Genomic DNA, 27767 nt, shown 5'->3' on the forward strand with positions numbered 1-27767 from the left:
TAGTGGTTTGTGAACAGAAATTCACCCTTATAAATTTCACAAATCACTACCAAAAATTCTGAGAAAAAGAATAAAATTTCACTCTCAAGGGATTATTGTGAAAAATATAAATACAAAATGTACACAGAAAACTAAGCTACCAAGGACAATCCAATCAAGGCTGCCAATTTACAGTGGAAGACTAGTTTAAAGTGATTTGCTTTGGAAGCAAGGCAACCTCTTCTACTCACAAACAAGAGAAAATCTGCAGATGCTGGAAATCCAAGCAACACACACAAAATGCTGGAGGAACTTAGCAAACCAGGCAGCATCTATGGAAAAGAGTACAGTCGACGTTTTGGGCCATGACCCACCTCTTCTACTGATGTTTGAACCTCATCAAAGCCCTGGTACAAACATGGACTAAAAAACTGAATTACACAAGTGGTGTGCTGTCCTTAACATCAAGGCAGCATTTGGCTCAGTGTACTGTTAAGGTCCTCTAGTAAAAATGAATCAATCAACATCAATGGGAAACTACTCCAGTGGCTGGATTCATACAGCACACAAGCATCCAGAGATTTACCATTGACCAGTTTATCCAGATCAGCCAAATAAATGTTGGAACTACACAGCATTTATCCAGCAGCTGAGTATGCTGTGCTGAAGAACTCCAGACATCTAGGAAACCTAACATCTGGAAGTCAGGAATGTGATGGAATACTCGCTTAGAAGACAGAACAGCCAATTTGATTGGTGTTATGTTTTATAATTTCAAAATATAAAACTAATCAAAAGAAAAACATGGAGTCAGGGTTAACTTGTGTACTCTTCACTTTTACTTTAGTGAGGTGCGCACATATGACACAGTGGCGTGATGACGTATGCCATTTAAGTACTTTTACATATAACTTATAATGAATTATTTAAACAAAAAATGCTTTATCAAACAATATATGTACAATAGTAGTCAAATTTTACTGAAATACTGAATAAACAATTGGTACCCCATCCACCACCCTAAACATTCTGTCCAACAGCATCTTATACACATCAAACTACTACCATGCAGGACAAGGGGTGCAGGGACATGGGAACATGAACACCATAGGTGCTCCTCAAAATCAGATATCATCCCAATATGGAAACATTTTACTGGTCAGTCAAAATCCTGGAACACCCTACTCTGCGGAACTGTAAGATAACTTCACCCGCAGGACTGCATTGGATAATGGTGGCAGCTCAAAATCACCTTCACAAGGGCAAGTTAAGGACCAGCAGTAGCCTTGCTATTAATGCCTAAATTCCACCCCCCACAAAAATAAACAACAAATCAAAATGCAGCAATAAAACTATCCCACCATAGGGCATGGAATGCCCCAAGCTCTGCTCATCAAGAAGCAGATGTTATAGGTTAAGGGTTGTCAAGAATTAGGATATTGTCAGAAATTAATATATATTAATATATATTGCTCTAACCACACTACACATGCTTGCAAAGAGACCAGCAAATCTATTGAAAATCATGACATTGCCCATTGAAAGAGTGAAGACCTGAAGACTGCATGAAACATCAAACAGAGCATGCAGACTTCACCAATGGTTTGCACACTAAGAGTGCCACATCAGGAGAATTATACTCCAGCCCTGGCTTCATTAGCTCCCTAATTCCTATTTAGTCCTATTAAGGAAGTACAGCTGGGCAGCAAGAAGGATGCTGCTGATAAAAGGCCTGACAACTGTTGCACTTTATTCCTTGGTACACAAGAGATTGAAGGGTGACTTGACAGAGACATAGGAGATCAACAGGGTGAAATAGTGAGCTGCCAGAAATAGTCTTTTTCCCAGTGAGGTGTGCTAAAAAGAAGGGCAGATCAGAGGTGAGAGACTTAAAAGGGACATCAGGGGGACCTTCTTCATGCAAAGGGTGGTGCATATTTGGAATGAGCTGCCAGAAATAGTGGTTGAGCTGAGCACATTAGCAACATTTAAAAGCCACCTAGATACATACTTGGAGAAGAGAGTGTTACGAATGTGCCACAGCTCTGAGGGGCTGAAGGGTTTGGGGTAGCCCCCTCCTTTGTGAGAATCGCAAGATCACTATTAAGTCAGTTCAGGGGACACAGGAAATGAGAGAAAGACATGCAGAATCCACAAAAGGGTTGGAATGTGTTCTGGCCTCCGAAAGGTGGACCCATTGATACCGGCTATTGTCTCTTGGAGACGGACTTGTGTATTGCACCCTGTATGATGCAATCAAAGCCCCAGGCAATGAACCGAGGGGGAGGTTGGTGGAGGGATTGCATCATCCCAACCTGATCGACACCTGAGACCCTGTGAGTCAGGATAAAAAGAGGGTCTGTGGGAACAGCCCCTCAGACGCACCAGAAGAAATGCTAGCGATCCCGTAATAGCGAAAGCCGGTGGAAGGCCACGTGCGTCCGCTTCCATTTGCCCGGAATCGGTGACCTTTGCCACGGAAAAACGGTTTTTAGCTAACAACGGGGAACTCAACTCCCAACGACTCTCGAAGGATTGACATCATAAAAGGAATGGGCAAGTTTTAACCCGTCTTTCTCTCCAACCAAAGGCTGCAGCCTACAGCTTGACTGAACTAAAGTGACTTTTATATTTCCATCGGACAATACATTATCCCCTAGACAATGATAGAGCTATTTCTTATTGATTATTATTATACCCGCGCTTTTAGATTTAGTATTGACGACGTATATTATCTGTGTGTTCGCACTGATATTATTTTTGTGTATTTCTATCAATAAATACTGTTAAAAATAGTACCATCAGACTTCAACGGACCTCTCTATCTTTGCTGGTAAGTGACCCAGTTACGGGGTACGTAACAATTGGGGTTCTCGTCTCAGGATTTGACACCAAATTGGGGAGCCAGTGAATCGGGCTTGTAAGTCCAAACTTGGATCTGGTTACGCGGGTAGCCAGACGGGAAACCAGCAAAGATGGACGTGGGTGAATTTATAGAAAATCCGACTCTGGAGGCGCTAGAGGCGGCCACCAAATCAGACTTGATAAATTTGGCGAAGGGGTTAAACCTCGCAGAGGTGAGGTTGTCAATGAAAAAGCGGGAGGTGCGAAGGGTAATAACTCAGTATTATATTGGGAAGAATGTGTTTACAGCTGAGGTATTGGAAAATATCCCTGAAAAGGTACCAGCTAGTGGGACGGCTCAGTTAGAGTTGGAGAAATTAAGGTTAGAACATGCAATTAAGTTAAAGCAGCTGGAAGCAGCTGAGAAGGAGAAAGAAAGAGCCGAGAGAGATAGAGAGAAAGAGAGGGAAAGAGCTGAGAAGGAGAAAGAAAGGGCCGAGAGAGAAAGGGAGCATGCGCTCCAGCTAAAGGAGTTAGAGGTGAAACGCATGCAGGAAAGAGCTGAGAAACAAAGAGAGCATGAAATTCAGTTAAAACAGCTGGAAGCAGCTGAAAAAGAGAAGGGCCGAGAAGGAGAGGGAGGCAGAGAAACAGAGGAAACATGACTTGGAGATGGAGAAGTTAAGGCAAGAGCAACGAGTTCAGGGGTCAGACCGAGAGGAGCGGTTTAATGTTAGTCGGGAGTTGAGGTTAGTACCTTCGCTCGAGGAGAAGGATGTTGATAGTTATTTCTTGCTTTTTGAAAAGGTGGCAGTGAATCAGAAGTGGTCCAGAGAACAGTGGGTGGCGTTGCTACAAAGTGTGTTAAAAGGGAAGGCACAGCGGGCATATACGGCGTTGTCCATGGAGGAGGAAGAGGAGGAGAGTTATGACAAAGTAAAGGCGGCCATTCTCCGGAGTTATGAGCTAGTACCTGAAGCGTATAGACAAAAGTTCAGAAATTTAAAGAAAGGGTGGAATCAGACGTATACCGAGTTTGCCTATGAGAAGGGTGTGCTCTTGGACCGTTGGTGCACCGCAGAAATAGTGGACGAGGATTATTGGCGTCTCAGGGAGTTAATTCTGATTGAGGAATTTAAAGGTTGTGTTTCGGAGGATATCCGGATGTATTTGAATGAGAAGCCGAATAAGTCCATCTCAGGATTTGCTAGGTTCGCAGATGAATATGCCCTAACCCACAAGACAAAGTTTTCCTCGAATAAAAGTTCCCAGAGAGACCGTGGGAATGTTCGAGAAAGCCCGCTGGCTGAGGCAGAGGTCCTGCCGGGAGCTAGTGGTAAGACTGAGGGGGAAAGGCAAGACGGCCAGAGATTTCCGGGCTTGACCTGCTTTAATTGTGGAAAGGGGGGGCATATTGCATCTAGGTGCTTTGCTCCGAAAAAAGAGACAGGAAAAGGGAAAGCAGCAGTCCCTATCGGATGTGCCGTGGTAATCAGTAAATCGACAAGAGAGCCCTGGGTAGACAGAGTACGAGAAGCGTTAACCTTGGTAATAGCGGGAAGTGAGAGTTCCCAGGTGTTTGTGCTCGAAGGTGTGTTAAAAGTTAATACGGAGATCAAAAGTGGGGAGATGAATATTATCATTGAAGACAACGGGAAATATGTAGTTCCCAAATCGAATGAAGAAAATTTAAAACCTGCGGATCACTTACAGGTTGAGTTGGAAGATGACGGGGCCCCCCATGCTATTGGTATTCCAGAGTGTGGTGTGAAAAGGCAGAATTTGAAATGCTGCTTGAACAAAGAGTTCGAATTGAAAACTAATAGCCTGAAGGGTCCTGAAGAGAAAGCTAGCAACTTGCGTAAAATTAAAGAATTGGGTGGAAATTCAGAAGATGGTCTAAGTTTGGGACACAGTGTTGATAAAATAACTCCTATGAAAGAAGCGGCGGGGGGGCGTCACGTGATGACGTAGGGTCGAGACGCTGAGATTCCAGCTCCCTCGCAAAAAGTAATGAAATAGGGTTTAAATGAAGAACAGTTATTAAGTATCTATTAGAAACTATCTATAAGTAACTCAGGATTATCTTTTGATATGGCTCCTAAACTGAAACAAAAGAAAGTTACTACTTCGAAGACGGCACAAATTGGCAGGGGAAAAGGCCTAGCCGCTTCGGCGAAGCCTCGGACTCAAGTTGGATCTCCTTCCGACGAAGTGTATGGCATTTTTGAAGATGTGGGAAAAGAAGTTGCAGCAATGTCGGCGGTCTCTAAGAAGAAACGGCAAGAACAACGCATGCGCGGAAGTATGCTTGAACAGATATCAGCAAAACTACAAACCCCAACTACGGCTGGAAGTGAACTTGGAAGTGGATCGGAAGCAGAGACAGACTCTGTGGGAAATTCAGGAGAAGAAGAAGAGGAGAAGAAAGAAGAGAATAAAGGAGACATAAAAGATATCCTGATGTATATAACGAATGAATTAAAAGTTATAAAAACAGATATGACGAATGAATTTAAAGTTGTAAGAACAGAGATAAGAAGGATGCAGAATACACTTGATAACATGGTGGAAAAACAAAAGACGGATAATAAAGTCAAAGAGATGGAAGTAAAAATAGAAGAAAACACGGAAAGAATAGATAAGGTAGAATATGATAATCTTGCCTGGACAACAGAACGAAAACGGATGTTGGGAAAAATGGATGCACTTGAGAACTTTAGTAGACGAAATAATATTAAAATTGTTGGTCCTATGGAAGGTATAGAGGGAGAAAATCCAATAAAATTCTTTCAAAAATGGATTCCGGAAATTTTGGAAATGAAAGAAGGAAGTCAAGCAATTGAAATTGAAAGAGTGCACAGAGCTTTAAGACCAAGATCGCAACAAGATCAAAATCCGAGATCAATTTTGATAAGATGTTTAAGGTACCAAGATAAAGAAATGATCTTGAAGGCAGCTACTCAAGGTGCAAAAAAGAGAAAAGGGCCATTGATAATAGAAGGGAAACAAGTTTTTTTTAATCCAGACATAAGCTATGATCTGTTAAAGAGGCGGAAGGAATTTAACCCAGTGAAAAAATCTTTATGGGAAAAGGGCTATAAATTTTTATTGAGCTATCCAGCAAAACTGATAATTTTCCTGGAGGATGGAGAAAGAAGATTCTTCGTTGACTACCGGAAAGCGGAGGAATTTGTACAAGAACTACTTGATGTCCATGGAGAAGACTAAAGAACTATAGAAATGAAATGGACTAATGATGAAAACTGAAATAAGGTTGGATTTGATGGACGATTATAAGAAAAAAAAATGGTCCAGGAGTATTAATTGGGAGTAGAGACATTAATTATTATTTTTTTCTTTATTAATATATTTTCTTCTTTCTTTCTTTTTTTTTGTGGGGGAGCTGGAGGAGCTCCTGATCGATAGCTGCGAGTTTCGCGTGTACAATCATGGCGATTGCCATGACCCGAGAAATGGGGGGGGGGGGGGTAATGTTGTGTTCTTTTTATTCGCAACATTAGTGGGGGGGTATTTTGTTTTTTTTTCTTATATATTAGTTATCTTTCTTCTATTTTTCTTCTTCTTTGCCTGGATGATTGGGGAGAAACTCATAGCAACATGGAGAACTTTAAAGAATTTCCAAGGTACTATGAATGATTAATTTACTTAATTTTTTAAGTTTTAATGCTAATGGAATTAATGGACCTGTGAAAAGAAAGAGAGTTTTAACATATATTAAGAAAATGAAAGGAGATATAGCTTTTTTACAAGAAACACATTTAACAGAAACAGAACACAAGAAATTAAAGAGATTGGGTTGGAAACGTCATTGCAGCTTCATTTAATTCAAGATCAGAGAAGTTGCAATTTTGGTTAATAAATTTTTACCAATTAAAATACAAAATGTAATAATTGATTCTGGGGGGAGATATGTGATTATACATTGTCAATTTTTTTCAGAATTATGGACTTTTATGAACATTTATGCACCAAATGAAAATGATGCAAAATTCATACAAGAAGTTTTTTTGAACTTGGCTGATGCACATGATAAAATATTAATAGGTGGAGATTTCAATTTTTGTTTAGATCCAGTTCTGGATAGATCAACTAAAGGTGCTATAAAATCAAAAGTAACAAAATTAACTTTATGATTAATGAAAGATTTAAATTTGATTGATATATGGAGAAGAATTAATCCAAGAGAAAGAGATTATTCATTTTATTCAAACAGACATAAAACTTACTCAAGATTGATTTTTTTATTATCAAAAAATATTCAAGATAGAGTGAAAAGTGTGGAATATAAAGCAAGAATATTGTCAGATCATTCCCCCTTGACAATGATAATGATGGATAAGGAGGAATCAATTTATAGATGGAGATTTAATTCAACTCTATTAAAATGTCAAGATTTTTGTGATTTTATGAAAAAACAAATCCAATTTTTTTTGGATACAAATCTACATTCAGTTGAGGATAAAATTGTATTATGGGAAGCGATGAAAGCATATTTAAGGGGTCAGATTATAAGTTATACATCTAAAATTAAAAAGGAATATGCAGCAGAAATAGATCAATTGGAAAAAGATATTATAAAGTTAGAAAAAGAATCTCAAAGATATATGACAGAAGAAAAACGAAGACAACTTGTTAATAAAAAACTACAATATAATACACTTCAGACATATCGTACAGAGAAAGTAATTATGAGAACTAAACAGAAATATTATGAATTAGGTGAAAGATCACATAAAATTCTTGCTTGGCAGTTGAAAACAGAACAGGTTTCTAAAACAATAAATGCAATTAGAACAAGTGTAAATAAGGTTACTTATAAGCCTTTAGAAATTAATGAAACTTTTAAAAAACTTTATACTGAACTATATCAATCAGTATCACAAAATAAGATTGCTGAGATAGATAAATTTTTATCACAAATAACCCTTCCAAAATTAAATTTGGAAGAACAGAAAGGATTAGATATGCCTTTTACATTAAAAGAGGTTGAAGAAGCTTTAGGAGCACTTCAGAGTAATAAATCCCCAGGAGAAGATGGTTTTCCTCCTGAGTTTTATAAAAAATTTAAAGATTTATTAATTCCTCCTTTTATGGAATTAATATACCAAGTGGAAAGAATGCATAAACTTCCACAATCTTTTTTAACAGCGATCATAACTGTATTGCCAAAAAAAGATAGAGACCCTTTAAAACCAACATCATATAGGCCTATTTCTTTGTTGAACACAGATTATAAAATAATAGCAAAAATTTTATCTAATAGAATATCTAAACATTTACCAAAATTAATACATATGGATCAAACAGGTTTTATTAAAAATAGACAATCAATGGATAATATAACTCGGTTACTTAGTATAATTCATTTGGCAAAAAAAAGAGGAAATGAGTGTGGCAGTTGCTTTAGATGCAGAAAAAGCATTTGATAGGTTGGAATGGGATTTTTTATTTAAGGTATTGGAAAAATATGAGTTAGGAAAATCTTTTATACAATGGATTAAAACTTTAAATACTAATCCTCAAGCTAAAGTAGTTACAAATGGTCAGATTTCAACACCATTTTGCTTAACGAGGTCAACTAGACAAGGCTGCCTATTATCACCTGCTTTATTTGTATTGGCAATAGAACCATTAGCAGAACTAATTAGAACAGATTCAGATATTGGGGGCTTTAGAGTTAATCAAGAAGAATATAAGATTAATTTATTTGCTGATGATGTTTTGATTTATTTAACAAACCCATTGCAATCTTTGCAAAGATTATCCTTTAGATTGGAAGAATATGGGAAAGTATCAGGTTATAAAGTAAATTGGGATAAAAGTGAAATTTTACCCCTCACCAAAGGAAATTATAATCAATGTTGATTAGCAACTCAATTTCGATGGTCAATGAATGGGATAAAATATTTAGGTATTAGAGTTGATAACGATGTTAAAAATTTATATAAACAAAACTATCTGCCATTATTTAAAAAAATAAAAGAGGATCTTGATAAATGGATGATGTTACCAATAACATTAATAGGTACAGTTAATGCTGTAAAAATGAATATATTTCCTAGATTGCAATATTTATTTCAAAATTTACCAATACAATTACCTCAGAAGTTTTTTCAAGAACTGAATAAATATGTAAGGAAATTTCTTTGGAAAGGTAAGATGTCAAGAATATCATTGGAAAAACTGACATGTAAATTTAATTTAGGGGGGTTACAACTTCCAAATTTTAAGAATTATTATAAAGCAAATCAACTTAGATTTATTGCGTCTTTTTTTGATGAAGAAAAATCGGCATGGATTAAAATAGAATTACTGGTAGCTAAGATAGGAGAAAATATACCAGAGGATTTTATATATAAATGGGAATCCAAATGGATTCGGGGAAAAAAAGAATCTCCTATATTAAGACACTTGATTGATTTATAGAATAAGGTAAATATGGACGATGAGATAAAGAAATCTTTATTAGCAAAAAGAACTTTAATTCAAAATAGGCTTATTCCTTTTACAATGGATAATAAACTTTTACATAATTGGTTCCAAAAGGGGATTAAATATATAGGTGATTGTTTTGAAGGAGGTATATTGATGTATATTGATCAATTAAAAAATATAAAATATCAAATAATACTCTTTTTTGTTATTTTCAATTAAAAGCCTATTTACGAGAAAAGCTGGGACAAACAATGTTGATGCCAAAACCTAGTGAAGTAGAAATATTAATTCAGAAAGGAAAAATTAAAAAAATTATATCTTGTATGTATAATTTGATTCAAAAGCAAACAATTAAGTTAGGAATTCATAAATCAAGACAAAAATGGGAATCTGATCTGAATGTTAAAATTGATGGAAAAAATTGGTCAAGACTATGTTTTGATAGTATGAGAAATACAATAAATGTTCGACTTAGATTAATACAATATAATTTTTTACATCAATTATATATAACACCACAGAAAATAAATAGATTTAATTTAAATATGTCTGACCAATGTTTTCGATGTGGTCAAGAAAATGGTACTTTTTTTACATTCTACCTGGTCCTGTTTTAAAATTCAACCATTTTGGATAAATTTAAGACTTTTATTGGAACAAATTATTGGAGTACAACTCCCACATAGTCCATTATTATTTTTATTAGGAGACATTGAGGGGACAATACCGAAACTTAAATTGAACAAGTATCAGAAAAATTTTTATAAAAATTGCATTGGCAGTAGCCAAAAAAGTTATCGCAGTTAGTTGGAAATCTGATTTATATTTAACTATGGATCATTGGAATAATGAAATACATAGTTGTATTCCATTTGAAAAAATTACGTATAATCTAAGAAATGAATATGATATATTTTTGAAAATTTGGCTCCCATACTTACAAAAGATGGGATTAAATACACAGGTCCTTTGAAGATAAAATCATAGTAATTGGGGAAAGTAAAAATAAATATTAAAATTATTTTGAACTCCATGGAGCATGTGGGGGTCCTCCGATATCCAGGCAATCTTTTTCTTCTTTCTTTCTTTTTTTTCCTTTCTTTAGATAAGGGTTAAGGGGGGGGAGGGTCAATATTATTTTTCTTACTATTTTATTATCACATTTATTCTTTGTAATTTCTAAAATTAAATAAATAAATAAATAACCAACCAAATAAATAAAAGAAGCGGGCAAAAGCCTATTTCACCAGGGTACCCAAGCTCCCCACGTGGGAACTAACCGGAAAAGAGACGAGGGTTAATGGGGACGCCATGTTTAAATAGCAGAAACCGGTTTTAAGGGATTTCGACAAAGCCTGTGAATCATAAAAGACAACCCCCATGGAAGCCTGCCTGTTAAGTTTGAAAGCAACATAACGATTGGTATTTGCATGAACTTTTGTAGTATACACGTAAGCTTAAGATCACAACTCTTTAGTTTTGTTTGCTGAAGAAAAAAAAATAGGTGGTTACTAAATTGGAGTTTGATGCTACAAGACTTTAGTAGGGTACAAGATGTTAAGATATTAAAGGAAGTGACAATTGTAATTGGTAACCATCTAGATGCTGAATTGAATGTATAACTGTATTACTCTGTAGTGAAAAGGAAAAGCTTTTGTATTGTGTTAGATTCTCAAATCCTGTAAGACTCTGTACTACTTCGTTTTCACCGCTGGTGAAAACACTTTGAAGAAAGGGGGTGTTACGAATGTGCCACAGCTCTGAGGGGCCGAAGGGTGCGGGGTAGCCCCCTCCTTTGTGAGAATCGCAAGATCACTATTAAGTCAGTTCAGGGGACACAGGAAATGAGAGAAAGACATGCAGAATCCACAAAAGGGTTGGAATGTGTCCTGGCCTCTGAAAGGCGGACCCATTGATACCGGCTATTGTCTCTTGGAGACGGACTTGCGTATTGAATCCTGTACGATGCAATCAAAGCCCCAGGCAATGAACCAAGGAGGAGGTTGGTGGAGGGATTGCATCATCCCCAACCTGATTGACACCTGAGACCCTGTGAGTCAGGATAAAAAGAGGGTCTGGGGGAACAGCCCCTCAGACGCACCAGAAGAAACGCTAACGATCCCGTAATAGCGAAAGCCGGTGGAAGGCCACGTGCGTCCGCTTCCATTTGCCCGGAATCGGTGACCTTTGCCACGGAAAAACGGTTTTTAGCTAACAACGGGGAACTCAACTCCCAACGACTCTCGAAGGATTGACATCATAAAAGGAATGGGCAAGTTTTAACCCGTCTCTCTCTCCAACCAAAGGTTGCAGCCTACAGCTTGACTGAACTAAAGTGACTTTTATATTTCCATCGGACAATACATTATCCCCTAGACAACGATAGAGCTATTTCTTATTGATTATTATTATATCCGCGCTTTTAGATTTAGTATTGACAACGTATATTATCTGTGTGTTTGCATTGATATTATTTTTGTGTATTTCTATCAATAAATACTGTTAAAAATAGTACCATCAGACTTCAACGGACCTCTCTATCTTTGCTGGTAAGTGACCCAGTTAAGGGGTACGTAACAAGAGGTTTAGAGGGCTCTTGGCCAAACACAGACAGGTGTGGTGAGCTCGCTGGGCAGCATAGTCACATTGATCCAGTTGGGCTGAAGGGTTAGATTTCCATGCTATATGTACGACTCTATAACTTGACTCTTTTCCTAATAATCCTTCCATGACCACACATCGACCAACCACTCAATTGCTATTGCAGTGATAGAGTCAGTCAGCTCTAAACTTCCAGCAAACATTAGCAAAGTCCATCTCAGTAGCAGGGAAGAACACGAGCAGCCTGCCTATACTTGTGCTGAAATACCCAATGTTCCACTATACTGGTGTTGGGATATGAAAAGCAAGAATTTCTAATTGCACAAGCTTATGCATGCAGATGTATTAGACTTTGTTAGGGCTTCCACTTTCTTTTTTATATAAATGTCATGCAACTTTACCCATGCTGCCCATTCTTGGTGGCTGATCTGCTAACCTTTACAATGGCATGATGAAGGGAAAAATATAAATCATCACAAAAACATGATGAGGTTGTAAAATAGGGGCTTATTTGTTTTAAACATTGAAGGACTGCAATATTTATACTCGATAGGCACACTGGCAGAACCAAAGTGTATCAAACAATAATGAAGACATGCAGACACAGGAGAAGGCAGATGCTAGAATCTGGAGCAACAATGAAGTTATCCCTGGCAGTAACACGTGTCACTGATGTGGCATTGACCACACTTTCAGCTGACTGCTTCAGGTTAAATAAAAAGGCTCTGCGTTCTTCACTTCAACACTCAATACTGCAAGAAGTTACTTTTAAATATAGAGAGCAATACACTATCAAGATACAAGAGATACTGCAGATGCTGGAAATCTAGAGCAATACACACAATATGCTGGAGGAGCTCAGTAGGTTAGGCAGCATCTGTAGATGGGAATAAACATTGAATGTCTTGGCCCAAAACGTCAACTGCATATTCCCATCCAAAGATGCTGCCTGACCTGCTAAGCTTCTCCAGCATACTGTGTGTAATACACTATCAAGGACTTCAACAAGAAATGATGCTTCAGGATGACATCCATCATTAAAGACCCTCATCATCCAAGACATGCCCTCTTCTCATTACTACCATTAGGGAGGCGATACTACCCAAGTATAAAAGGTAGCAGCGGGTCACTACAGCGAGAAAGAGCTTTGACCAGTGACCAATCAGCACTTTAGATTGATTATCAAGAGCAAATTAAAGGAAGGGGCAAGCGCAGCGGCTGTCATCTGACTGGACAGACTCAGAGTGCTGATCTTGAGGCTTTAGCTCTTCAAAGCTTCAGCAAAGAGAAGCTTCAGTCAAAGAAAGCAAAGAAAAGAAAAACTCTAGGTTAAGTTTTTTTCCCCTTCCTTTCTTTATAGCTGCTCATCTAGGAAGTAGAGATGCCAGGCAGGATAGTTGAATGCTATTCTTGAGAGATGTGGGAAGGCAGTGAGACCTTCAGTAGATTGAGAAAATCAGGATGGTGCAGGATTCCAGGAAGGGGTATTTCTAGAGTGCCTGCAAGTTGGCTTTTTAGAGCAGCCCATGGTTAAGCCCACTAGGGGATCAGCTATTCTGTATTGGGTGTTGTGCGATGAATGAGAATTGATTAGAGAGATTAAGGTAAAAGAATCCTTTGAGGCATGTGATCATCATATGATCGAATTCACCCTGAAATTTGAGAAAGAGAAGCTAAAGTCAGATGTATCAGTATTACAGTGGAGTAAAGGGAATTTCAGAGGCACGAGAGAGGAGTTGGCCAGAATTTACTGGAAAAGAACATCGGCAAGGTTGATGGCGTGGAGCAAAGGTTGGAATTTCTGGAAGCAATTCAGAAGAAACAGGATATATACATCCCAAAAAGGAAAAAGTATTCTAAAGGAAAGATGACACAACCATGGCTGACATGACGTCAAAGCCAACATAAAAGCCAAAGAGAGGGCATATAATAGAGGAAAATTTAGCAGGAGGATACGGAAGCTTTTAAAAACCAACAGAAGGCAATTAAAAAGATAAAGATGGAATATGAAAGTAAGCTAGCCAATAATATTAAAGAGGATACCAAAAGTCTCTTCAGATACATAAGGTGTAAAAGAGAGGAAAGAGTGGATATTAGACCACTTGAAATTGATGCTGGAGAGGTAGTAATGGGGGACAACAAAATGGCGGATAAACTGATTAAGTATTTTGCATTTGTCTTCACTGTGGAAGGCAACAGCAGTATGGTGGAATTTCCCGGTGTCAGGGGTCATGAAGTGTGTTAAGTTACCATAACTAAAGAGAAGGTTCTTGGGAAACTGGAAAGTCTGAAAGTAGATAAGTCAGCTGGACCAGATGGTGTACACCCCAGGGTTCTGAAAGAGGTACCTAAAGAGATCATGGAGGCATTAGTAATTATCTTTCAAGAATCCCTAGATTCTGGAATGGGTCCAGAAGACTGGGAAACTGCAAATGTCACTTCACTCTTCAAGAAGGGCAAGAGGCAGAAGAAAGGAAATTAAAAGCCAGTTAGTCTGACTTCAGTGGTTCGATGATGTTGGAGTTGATTGTTAAGGATGTGGTTTTGGAGTACCTAGAGGCATATGATAAAGTAGGCCATAATCAGCATGGTTTTGTAAAGGGAAAATCTTGCCTGACAAATCTGTTGGAATTCTTTGAAGAAATAACAAACAAGGTAAATAAAGGAAAATTGGTTAATGTTGGTTTTTCAGAAGACAAAGTGCCACATATGTGGCTGCTTAACAAGCCAAGAGCCCACAGTATTACAGGAGAGATTCTAGCATGGATAAAGCAGCTGGTTGGCAGGAGATAGACAGTGGGAATAAAGGGAGCCTTTTCTGATTGGCTGCCGGTGATTAGTGGTGTTTCACAGAGGTCTGTGTTGGGACCGATTCTTTTTATGTTACACGTCAATGATTGGATGATGGAATTGATGGCTTTGCTGTAAAGTTTGCAGGTGATACAAAGAAAGATGGAGGGACAGGCAGTTTTGAGGAAGGACAGAGATTAAGAGAATGGGCAACGAAATGGCAGATAGAATACAATGTCAGGAAGTATATGATCATGCACTTTGGTAGAAGAAATAAAAGTACTGACTATTTTCTAAATGGAGAACTGAGAAGCAACGGGACTTGGGAGTCCTAGTGCAGGATTCCCTAAAGGTTAATTTGTAGTTTGAGTCTGTGGTGACAAAGGCAAAAACAATGTTAACATTTATTTCAAGAGGACTAGAATATAAAAGCAATGATGTAATGTTGAGACCTTATAAAGCATTGGTGAGGATTCACTTGGAGTATTGCAAGCAATTTTGGGCCCCTTATCTTAGAAAGGATGTGCTGTAAACTGAAGAGGTTTCAAAGGAGTTTCACGAAAACGTTTCCAGGGTTGAATGGCTTGTCATATGAAAAGCAATTGACAGCTCTGGGCCTGTATTCACCAAAATTGAGAAGAACGAGGGGCAACCTCATTAAAACATCAAATGGTGAAAGGTCTTGAATAGAGTAGATGTGGAGAGGATGTTTCCTATGTTGAGAGAGTCTAATTTGAGAGGACACAGCCTCAGAATAGAGGAGCATCCTTTTAGAATGGAATTTTTTTAGCCAGAGAGTGGTGAGTCTGTGGAACTCTTTGCCACAGGCAGCTGTGGAGGACAAGACTTTACATATATTTAAGGCAGAGGTTGATAGATTCTTGAGTGGTCAGGGCATGAAGGGGTACAGGGAGAAGGCAGGAGATTTGGCTGAGAGGGAAAATGGATGGCAGAACAGACCCAATGGGCCAAATGGCCTAATTCTGCTCCAATATCTTATAGTCTGTGGTCTTATACAGAAGTCTGAAGACCCACGCTCAATGATTTACAAACAGCTTCATTGCCACTACCATCAGATTTCTGAACAATGTGTGAAAACTATCACATAATTCCCTTTTTTATACACCATTTATTTATTTTTGTAATTCATAGATTTTTATGTATTTTCACAGTACTGCTGCCACAAAACAACAAATACCACATCATATGTTAGTGATAATGAATCTGTTTCTGATTCTAAGACTCCTGGCTGGGGTGCAAAGAAACAACAATAACGTGAATATACATAAAGGCTTTGAAATGCAAAAACAACCCTAGAAACTTCATAGGAATGTTGATAAACTACTGACGCTAAGCTACAATAAGAGATGATATAGCAAATTACCAAAATTGTTGACAAAGGGGAAAAGAAATACGGAAAGGAAATGGTGGTCCAAATTAAAGCAGAGCAACTATCTCAAATAATTACTGTTGTTAAGAATTTTACTGAGATCGTGGTGTTAGCAGCATTATGCCAGCAAATCTCCCCATCTCTTTAAATTACAATAATCAGTTTACTTGACCCGTTCATGGAGTAAGTTAATACTGTATTTTCTTGCCATTTGTAATCAAAGGAAATGTGAAAAAAGTTGGTGTTTAACAATTTTTTAGATTATTTTCTTAATCTAGGAAAGCAGATTAATCTAAACCACTGACATATCCAGTTCTAAATCTGCTGTCATGTCCCTCTAGACATCCAGCTAATCTCAAAAATCATCTTAAGTAGGGCAGAAATACTCAAAAATAAATGAACTATGAAACCTGATCTACTAATCTCAAATTAATCCTCCCTTTCCAACTTAGTTTTCCCATGTCCTACTCCACTATTGTACTTTCGCTTTTCCTTTTTAATTACTTTATTTAGTTGCTTTCTGTTGGTTTTTAAAAGCTTCCCAATCCTCTAACTTCCCACAAATTTTTGCTCTATTATACTTTGGCTTTGATTTCTTGTGTTAGCCACTGTTGTGTTATCTTGCCTTTAGAATACTTCTTCCTCTTTGATATATATATATCCATTTATATATCCTGTGCCTTCTGAATTGCTTCCAGGAATTCCTGCCATTGCTCTTCTGCCGTCATCCTTGCCAGTGTTGTTTTCCAATTAATTTTAGCCAACTTCTCTCTGTGATTCCCTTTACTCTACTGTAATACTGATATATCTGACTTTAGATAGATGATAGATAGATAGATAGAAACTTTATTCATCCCCATGGGGAAATTCAACTTTTTTCCAATGTCCCATACACTTGTTGTAGCAAAACTAATTACATACAATACTTAACTCAGTAAAAAAAATATGATATGCATCTAAATCACTATCTCAAAAAGCATTAATAATAGCTTTTAAAAAGTTCTTAAGTCCTGGCGGTAGAATTGTAAAGCCTAATGGCATTGGGGAGTATTGACCTCTTCATCCTGTCTGAGGAGCATTACATCGATAGTAACCTGTCGCTGAAACTGCTTCTCTGTCTCTGGATGGTGCTATGTAGAGGATGTTCAGAGTTTTCCATAATTGACCGTAGCCTACTCAGCGCCCTTCGCTCAGCTACCGATGTTAAACTCTCCAGTACTTTGCCCATGACAGAGCCCGCCTTCCTTACCAGCTTATTAAGACGTGAGGCGTCCCTCTTCTTAATGCTTCCTCCCCAACACGCCACCACAAAGAAGAGGGCGCTCTCCACAACTGACCTATAGAACATCTTCAGCATCTCACTACAGACATTGAATGACGCCAACCTTCTAAGGAAGTACAGTCGACTCTGTGCCTTCCTGCACAAGGCATCTGTGTTGGCAGTCCAGTCTAGCTTCTCGTCTAACTGTACTCCCAGATACTTGTAGGTCTTAACCTGCTCCACACATTCTCCATTAATGATCACTGGCTCCATATGAGGCCTAGATCTCCTAAAGTCCACCACCATCTCCTTGGTCTTGGTGATATTGAGACGCAGGTAGTTTGAGTTGCACCATATCACAAAGTCCTGTATCAGTTTCCTATACTCCTCCTGTCCATTCTCATTAGGTTCTCCTTCTCAAATTTCAGGCATTCTAGAAACTCCCCCTTGGAATCCAGAACCAGCCTGATTATCCCAATCTACGTGCTTATTGAAATCCCCCATGATTATTGTAACATTGGCCTCCTGGCATGCGTTTTCTAACTCCTGTTGTAATTTGCAGCCCACATCCTTACTACTGTTTAGGGATCTGTATACAACTCTCATCAGGATCTTTTGCCCTTGCAGTTCCTTAGCTCTATCCATAATGACTCAACACCTTCTGATCCTATGTCACCTCTCTAATGATTTGATTTGAGAACCACATCACCTCCTCTGCCTACCTGACTGTTCTTCTAGTACAATTTGTATCCTTGGTCTTTAAGCCCCCAGCTATACTTTTCTTTCAGCCATGATTCAGTGATGCCTACAACATCATACATGTCGATATGTAACTGTGCTACGAGTTCATCTAACTTTTTCCATATACTGTGTACATTCAAATAGAACAACTTCAGTCCTATATTCACCCTTTTCAATTTTGTTTGCCTTTTACGCTGCAACTTACATTATACAATTAAAGTGGAACTCACATTATAACTGGAAATAGAATCTTAGGTATATTTTCTCTCAACACTAATGATGTGTATACAACTACAGGTTCATGGTTTATGACAGTGGGAGTAGGGGGAATGTTGGAGAGCCACTTAAGTTGCTTGCTTTGGAAACTGGCAAACCAAACTCTTATGAGACCAACAACTAGAGACACATGCAATGGTAAATGCTTATCACCTTTCAACCTTCAGATGAAATGGAGACATATCAAATACAGGTATGATAGTTTAATGATTTATCTCACAACAAATAACAGTAGTCATTAACATTTACAGCTTGCACTTAAACTTGCAGGCTGTTTCAAACTTGAGAAAATAATATGGAAAACGCGGAGAAAAAACTGATAGCAAAATGAACCTATCACATTAAAAAAAACACACTTCTGTTAAGAAACTCTGGATGGAAAAAAGATCAAAATTTGTTATTTCTTTCACACTTTATATTTAGGTAATTCTGTTAGAGAGAATTTAATTCCGTATCTTGGATTTTTGGGTAGCGCTTTGCGAATTCCATAATGACAAATTTCCTTAACCCAAATGGTCATAATGTGGGGGCCACCTGTACTATGATACTTAAAGTAATGTTTATATAAACCAAATTACCTTAATTTCAAAATTACAAGTCAGTTTTTATAAGTATTCAATTCTGGATGCATTTATGGTCATCAGCTTTGAAATACTTACAATGTCACCAATTCAGTGTTGAAAATCAACACTACAACCTAAGGGCAAGGTACCAACTCATGTGGAAAACCCGTCAGTCACCCAATTCAAAACCTCGTAATTGTTTATTTCAAGATTCAAGAAATTAGATTACTTGATTGGCTAGGAAGTCTCATGTGACATCTCTGTCAGTCTAGAGAAAATCCCCTTTCATAATAAATCAAAACTGCAGGAAATATGTTCCTGTCAGCAATGGACACGACCTGTTTCCTAACTAGACATAGTGAGATTCAGAAAACAAATAGCAACAGATTAGCTGCTATTAACATTCTATTTGTCTGAATCTGTGTAACAGATTGGCATTAATGATTCTTTCCTTCTGTGAATTGCTTACCATATGCTGTATAGCTTCATAAATCTGTTTCAGGAACTCTTGTAATTTAGGCAGGTGCAGGCAGGTATCTTGCTGGGATTCCAAAGTACTGGCCTGCCCCCATTCAACGGCCTTATTCAACCAGTATTCAAAGCCAAAACTGGAAGAAGGAATGGAAGTTGTTTTGGCCATAACACAAGCCACAAAACTCAAGTTTAAAAGTCACCCAAAAGGAAAGGATTCATCTGTTTACTGTGGAATCTGCAAAATAAAAGAAAGGAGCTTTCAATCCTTTTTTTTCCATAAGGCTTTTCAGCAAGTTTTTAAAACAAATCAAAGGTTTATATATAATGGACCTTTTGTGAGAAAACAGCAGCAATAATTCTAATGAGAAAATTACTTTAAAATGTTTTACTGGTTGGGTTCCAAAATTTTACCATCTGAATTTGTCATCACCATCATTTCATTACAATAATAGTTAAATACTACTCACTGGAAAGTAACAACTCAACCACAATTTTGAACAGGCATGAAATAAAAATCTTAACTGATTATATTGTGTCAAGACCTCTGAAAATTGAAGGATCTTCACCTCTGTTTCTCTTTAAATAAATTATGCCTGACCTGCTGAATAATTCATGTATTTTCTGTTTTACTTCACATTTGCAGTATTTGCTGTGTTTTTTTTAAATTTTCCTTTTAAAATGTTAAGGCTTTAATGATTAGATAAGGTAAAGAGTCACTTCATTAAACTTGCTGTGTCCTAACAATTTCAACTAGTAGGAAAGGGGGGGAAAAATTTGTAGAAGATTCCAATGGAACACAATATCTTCAGTATTGACATTCAAAAAATCAGAGGGAGATGCAAAGCAAATCAAAGTGTTGCCAACAAAATCAAAGTTCAAATTAAGTTTATTATCAAAGTACATACTTGTCACCATACTCAACCCTGAGATTCATTTTCTTGCAGGCATACTCAGTAAATCCAATAACCATAATAGAATCAATGAAAGACTGCACCCAACAGGGCAAACAACCAATGTGCAAAAGACAACTGTGCAAATACAAAAGAGAAAATAATAATAACAAAAAATAAATAAGGAATAAATATCAAGAACATGAGATAAAGAGTCCTTGAAACTGAGTCCATGGGTTGTGGGAACAGTTCAGTGATGGGGCAAGTAAAGTTGAATGAAGTTATCCCCATTGGTTCAAGAGCCTGATGGTTGAGGGGCAATAACTGTTCCTGACTCTGGAGGTTCATGTACTTTCTTCCTGATGGCAGCTATGAGAAGAAAGCGTAGCCTGGATGGTGGGTGTCCTCGACAACGCTCCATTTAGATGTGCTCAACGGTGGGGAGAGCTTTACCCATGATGGACTGGGCCGCATCCACTACTCTTTGCAGGAGTTTCCGTTCAAGGGCATCAATGTATCCATACCAGGCTGTGATGCAACCAGTCAATATACTCTCCACCACACATCTGTAGAAGTTTGTCAAAGTTTTAGATGTCATGCCAAATCTTTGCAAACTTCTAAGGAAGTAGAGGTGCTGCTGTGCTTTCTTCGTAATTGCACTTACATGCTGGGCCCAGGATAGGTCCCCTGAAATGATAACACTAAGGAATTTAAAGTTGTTGACCCTCCCAACCTCTGATCCCCCGGATGAGGACTGGCTCATCGACCTCGGTTTCCTCTTCCTAAAGTCAATAATCAGCTTCTTGGTCTTGCTGACATCGAGTGAGGGGTTGTTGTTGAGGCACCACTCAGCCAGATTTTCAATCTCCCTCCTCTATGCTAATTCGTCATCACCTTTGATTAAGCCCACAATAGTGGTGTCGTCAGTAAACTTAAATATGGCGATGGAGCAATATGCAAAACCTTACAAATATTGTCTGAGTAGTTCAGAGCTGAAACACAATTTTGTTGACAGTACTAAAATATCTGTACCTAATGACTGTTACAGTTGTCAGCTAGGAAGTGTAGAAAACCTGCTCCCCTGTTGTTAGCAAGCTTATCCAAAGAACAATAAAGCTTTGAGATTCATTGACCAAAGTCAATTCAAAGTCAGTACACCCATTAGCTGTGCTGTTCCTAAAATCTCTTTGTGAAGTAATACCAAAACTCCGGGATGCAAGCCTAAAAATCACTTAAGGCAACACAATTTATTGCCCTATGAATATACTTCTTGTGTGATCCTCACCATTCATCTCAAATTGCTCACATCACTATTCTTGCCAGTGCATTCATTACTACTAACACAAAATATACTTTCCAGACATAAACAGAACTTAGAAAAAAGATATGTTACTCTATTGCTGAGTGTTTTCCCACAGTCTAAGTAGACATAAAACTTGGACCAAAAATCCACTGCATGAAGATCAGGTCTTCCATTGTCCTTCAGTCTAGAAACACTGGATTTTGAAACATTCTAAAAATGAAAGGGACCACTTGAATGCTCTAAATCATACAAGCTAATTTTTAAAAGTAACTTGTAGCTTATGATATTTAATTCAGATTTCCCCTTGAAAACAGTGGCTTCCTTTCCAAAACACATTGTACAGGGCAAGTTTCAAAACCAGAAAATTCCAGAGACGTTTTCTAAAAAAATACTGAAGCATTACAGGTATGAATGCTCATTAAGAAAGTCAAGAATTATGTTGGTACTATATCTACTTACATTTCACCTTTTGTTGTAGTAATCAGATCAGTGCGACTAAAGAACACTGACATGGTACCCATATCGACTGCTAAATAAGGGTTTTCCACAATTAAAAATTCTTCACCGAAGCAAATGTAAAATTTCACATGTTCCTTCAAAATAATTCTTCATAACCAAAGGCTAAAATTGTGTCTGCTTGGCTAAGTCTACCAGCTGCTGTTCACTGAAGAACTAAGATTCTGATAGCTAGTGGTGAAAGCAATGCCCTGCAGCTTCCATGATAGATTGAAAATGAAACATTCTAAAACTGCACACAGCAAGACATGGACAACATACAGCCCTAGAGTGACACGTAGCAGAATAGTTTTATGTCACAAATACAGCAATGAATAGCTCCAATATTTCCTTATGATACAGCAGGCCATTTTAGCCCATCAAGTCTAAGCCAGCTCACAGCTCTATCATATTCTCCAGTACTTTTCCTTGTAACTTAATCTCCCCACAATCCCATCAACTCCCCTATGTTCTACGACTCACTCACATGCATGGGGCAACTTAACTTACTGACCTGTATGTCTTAGGATGTGCAAGGAAACCAGAGTATCCGAGGGAAATCCATGGAGTCACAGGCGGACCTGGAGATCAGGATTGAATTCAGGTTGCTGTAGCTGCAAGGCACCTATGCCACTGTATTGCCCAACAAAAAAAGTGCATCCCCATTCCAGGAGACAGCATTTATCAGACACTCGGCAAAACGGGTAACAGAACTGCTGTAGCTACTACAACAGATGCTTATCCTTCTGCAATAGGCTTCCCTCTCCAATCTAATAGCTATTCCACCAGCTACGTAGGCACAAGTCAGGTGTGTAATGGAACACTATTCATCTGAGTGGTTACGAATAGTTGCAACAGCTCAACTAGATCAGCATCTTAGTTCTGCTTAAATCTCTTTCCTGCAGCGACTCACGATGGTGGCACACTGCCACCAACTCAAGTGAACACAGGATATGGGCAATACATGAATACCAAGGGCTGGCCTGGGAGTGACCCCATTCTATTCTTACTGTACAGTTTTTAACCAATTTGGCACAACCATTAGAGTTAACCAGATAAAGCTCAGAGGCAGCAACGTGTTGTTCATACGTATAGGTCCGCAGTCAGATATAGGACAGAACGGTCAAAGCGGGAGATTCCTTCTCTGAAGACATTATTGACTTTTGTGACATAACCAGTGTGTCTGCAGTCAAAGTCTGTAATTCATCTAAAACTTAAAATGTTCCTGAATGTCAGGAACATTTAAAGAAACAATTAAAATTGATGGAAATAATTAAATTTGAAAGCTTAAAAATAAGCTAAGGGAAAAAATACACAGATTCAGAATTACAAACATTAACTAAGGTTAGAAAACACTGAAAAATAAAATCAGTTACCTTGTACATTGAAAGCCACGAATCCTCATTGATATAAATGGATCATCAGTGGAATGGGATCACAGACCAAGCCTGATCTACTGTAGGCTCACAAATGCAATAACCTGGCATATAGGGTGCCACAACAGCATAGCCGTTAGCACGATGCTGTTACAGTTCAGGGTGCCAGAGTTCAGAGTTCAGTTCTGATCTCCTTTGTAAGGGAGTTTGTACATTCCTTCCCATGTGTGTGTGGGTTTCTTCCAGTTTCCTCCCACAGTCCAAAGACATGCCGTTTCTGTAGGTTAATCGGTCATTGCAAATTGTCCCACGGCTAGGCTAGGGTGGACAACCAGACATACACAGTGAACGGTAAGGCACTGAGGTGTGTGGTAGAACAGTGATCCATAATTCCTTGAAAGTGGTGTCACAGGTAGATAAGGTCATAAAGAACTTTTGGCACATTAGTCTTCATTAATTAATGTACAGGAGTTGGGATGTCATATTGAAGTTGTTTTGACATTGGTGCATTTGGAATATTGTGTGCATTTCTGGTCACCTACCCACAGGAAAGATGTCAAGAAGATTGAAAAAGTTGAGAGAAAATTAACAAGGATGTTTCCAGGATTTGAGAACCTGAGTTGCCTCAAAAGGTCAGGACTTTATTCCCAAGATCATAGGAGAACAATGAGAGATTTGATAATGGAATGGAGCCTAGGAGACGATGGTGCCTAATGGAGACTCCTTTGCTTGCATCTTCAGAAACAGCTCTATTTCTATCTTTAGTATCTCTATTTTTCCCTTTCAGGGTTTTTTTGAAGACCTTGACCTGGAACTACACGCTGACTTTGGTTCTTTATGGGATTGAGACCCGCTCTCCGGGTCTCACGACTGGCTGCTATTTGATATACCAAGGTCATTACCCAGAAGACTAGCGCGCCTTCGGGGTTTCGTGATTTTGTGGCTCTGGAGGCAGGAGGACTAGAGGTCGGTGCCACCATCTGATGTGTCATGGGAGTATACAGAAGACTGAAAACTGGGAGGTGGCTGCTGGCTGTGTGCCCAAAGACCCGAGTTCTTCGGGCACAGAGCTCAGAAAAAGCGACACAACAGACTGTTAACACCATAAATAAGCCATTTGTTTGTTATGTCTCCCCTCTCACTATGAAATGGGGACACCTCTTTTTCCCTTATTAGACAGAGAGAGAGGCTGTGGTATGTCAAATTACTGGGTGAACGAGTAGTCTTTGGGCTACTGCAGGTCTGTGTCTTTATTGATGCTTTGCTGCTCGGTGGAGGGTGCCGATGTTTTTTTTGCTGGTGGGGGAGGGGGATCGTTGCATTGCTGCTGCTTACGCATGGGATGGGGGAGCTGGAGGGTCTTTGGGGTTCTAACATTTAACTGTCATTCATTCTTTGCGGCACTCCTCTGTTTTCGTGGATGTTTGTGAAGTAAAAAAATTTCAGGATGCAGATTGTATACATTCCTCTGACATTAAATGTACCTTTGAAAGCTTTGAAAATTATGAGGAGTATAAACAGGGTAAATGCGAGTAGACTTTTTCCACTGGGTTTGGGTGAGGTTTCATGGGTTACGGGTGAAGGGTGAAATATTTAAGGAGAACATGAGGGGGAACGTCTTCACTCAGAGGGTGGTGAGAGTGTGGAATGAGCTGCCAGCTGAAGTGGTGGATGCAGGTTCGATTTCAACATTTAAGAGAAATTTGGATAAGTTGCATGCATGGAGGAGTATGAAGGGTAATGGCCCAGGTGCAGGTTGATGGGACCAGGCAGATTAATAGTTTGGCACAGACTAGATGGGCTGAAGAGCCTTTATCTGTACTGCAGTGTTCAATGACTCCATAACAAGTTGAAGGGATGCCTGACAAATTCCTTTAAGGAAAACACAGTTAAGGAGATCATCAATGGCATATACAGTATAATACCGTTCTTTCTTTTTATTAACTTACTGCAATGTAACATCTGAGTTGCAGTTCAAATCCACCCAGTAGTAACCAATCAGAAAAGAAGAAAAACGTTATGCCACATTTAACTTCATAAATATCTTCCTGTTTGGGAACTAGAAGGCACAGCTAAATTGGCCTATAATTTTTGGGACTTGGCTTTAAGCCCATTCTAGACTGATCAGATAAAAATTTTCCCAGCTAAGGAGCAACATAGCCCTGTGTCAAAAAGGCTAATGTAAACAAGTCAGCAGCACAAACTTCTCAATTTGACATTCTGCATTCTTTCTCCTAGAAAGACCAAATATTGGCATTAACAACAGAGAAAAGTATCAAACTGATACAGAAGTAAATGCATTTAGGTCACAGTAAAACAGCAAATATGCCAGGTATGGGTTTAGGGATTTAGCCTGAAGCCCAGCAGAGGTACAGGAAGATTTGCACATTCCCATCCTCCAATCTCTGTGCAAATAAGGAATATGCCGGACGATGCTGAAGAGTCTGTGGTGACCAGTGCTATCATGTTTGCTGTTGTGTGCTGGGGCAGCAGGCTGAAGGTAGCAGACACCAACAGAATCAACAAACTCATTCGTAAGGCCAGTGATGTTGTGGGGGTGGAACTGGACTCTCTGCCAGTGGTGTCTGAAAAGAGGATGCTGTCCAAGTTGCATGCCATCTTGGACAATGTCTCCCATCCACTCCATAATGTACTGGTTAGGCACCGGAGTACATTCAGCCAGAGACTCATTCCACCGAGATGCAACACTGAACGTCATAGGAAGTCATTCCTACCTGTGGCCATCAAACTTTACAACTCCTCCCTAGGAGTGTCAGACACCCTGAGCCAATAGGCTGGTCCTGGACTTATTTCCACTTGGCATTATTTACCTATTAAATTATTTATGGTTTTATATTGCTATATTTCTACACTATTCCTGGTTGTTGTGACTGTAACGAAACCCAGTTTCCCTCAGGATCAATAAAGTATGTCTGTCTGCCTGCCTGCCTGCCTGCCTATATACCGTTCTTCCTGACTGCACTTTGTGTACCAATTCACCAAGATCCTTCCATACACATGCACTTATTAACTTTTGTGTTTGAAAATGTTCTGTTATTCCACCAAAACCAATAGCATCCCTGTTCCCCCAATATATTTCAACATTCAATCCCACTCACATAACCCAAGTATACTACTTTGCAAACTTTTCTGTCCTCTTCACTCATCACTTTCCCACCTTGTTTTGTATTATCAACAATTGTATGGTTACATACTGTTCTTTCATCAATTCAACATTATTGAAAAGTGACTGAGATTCGGATCCTTGCAGAAACCCACAAGTAACAGTAATGCATTTCCCTACATTGTTCCTGGTTCCAAGGTTGTCAGTCGAGGAGTGGTAGTGGGGACAAGCTCCCATTACCTAAAAGTGCTCCTCATGGCGTGCGCCTCAAATACCCTCTGACAACCAAGTCCAACTCCTGGCCTTCTTGTGTGGCTTAGCCTTTAAGCCTGGCGGAACTGTTTCTACTGACAGGAGAAGGGGCGAAGGCGGGTCCTGGTGCCATAAAACCAGTGCTTCGGGTTGATGGAGCTCGTCAGCCTGGGAAGGCAGTCCATCTAACAGGGGGAAAACTCTAATCTCAAACCTCCACTGCCTTGCGGCCATACCCACTTATGGGAAAGGCTTCAGGAGTAAACCCTGAGGACAAATCCTGAGCTGGAGTCCCTAAGGCAGTCCGACGTTGTCTTCAACCTCGCTCTGGCAACTCCTGTGACATCACTGGTGCCAAGCTGTATCAGCCCTTGTCCTTCCCTTGGACAACATCGGTGGCATGGAGAGGGGAGACTTGCTGCTTGGGCAACTGCCGGTCTTCCATACAACCTTGCCCAGGCCTGCGCCCTGGAGAGGCTGAAGCAAGACTTTCCAGGCACAGATCCATGGTCTTACAAGACTAACGGATGCCATCTACTCCATCCACTTTGTTCCACATTTCAAACAACTCTGTATCCACATGATAATATCATTCAGTGCAGATGAAAGGACTCGACCCATTTAGTCAACTGTCCATTTTCCTCTATAGGTGCTGCATGACCTGCTGAGTTCTTTCAGCTTTTTGTGTGTTGTTCCAGATTCCAACATTTGAGTCTCCATGCACTTCCAAATCCTCAAAGCCCCAATATTATCTACAACCTTTTGTATGTCTTCCTATGCTTATTTCTGAATATCACCAACACTGAAAATGTGCAAGCTTCACACAAATGCAACACAAATTACATTATCCCACAGTGGGTGAAGAAATTAGATTCCTTAGTAATGATTTGGCTAGCAGGATGGGAGGAGGTCCCAAATAGCAATCAGTTATTCATTTTTATACCCATGT

At 39.0% G+C, this 27767-nt stretch overlaps 1 protein-coding gene across 3 annotated transcripts in view; it reads right to left on the reverse strand.

The window, feature by feature from the left end:
- The window catches only part of fancc (FA complementation group C), a 180359-nt gene that overhangs the window by 144878 nt on the left and 7714 nt on the right, over positions 1 to 27767 (reverse strand). For all 3 annotated transcript variants that reach the window (XM_073071347.1, XM_073071337.1, XM_073071329.1), the window contains exon 2: positions 19374 to 19613. In XM_073071347.1, the coding sequence (XP_072927448.1) occupies positions 19374 to 19544 (171 nt within the window). In that variant the 5' untranslated portion in view covers positions 19545 to 19613. The remainder of the gene's footprint in view (positions 1 to 19373; positions 19614 to 27767) is intronic.

The sequence above is a fragment of the Hemitrygon akajei genome, chromosome 2, assembly GCF_048418815.1.
Source record: "Hemitrygon akajei chromosome 2, sHemAka1.3, whole genome shotgun sequence".
Lineage (NCBI taxonomy): Eukaryota > Metazoa > Chordata > Chondrichthyes > Myliobatiformes > Dasyatidae > Hemitrygon > Hemitrygon akajei.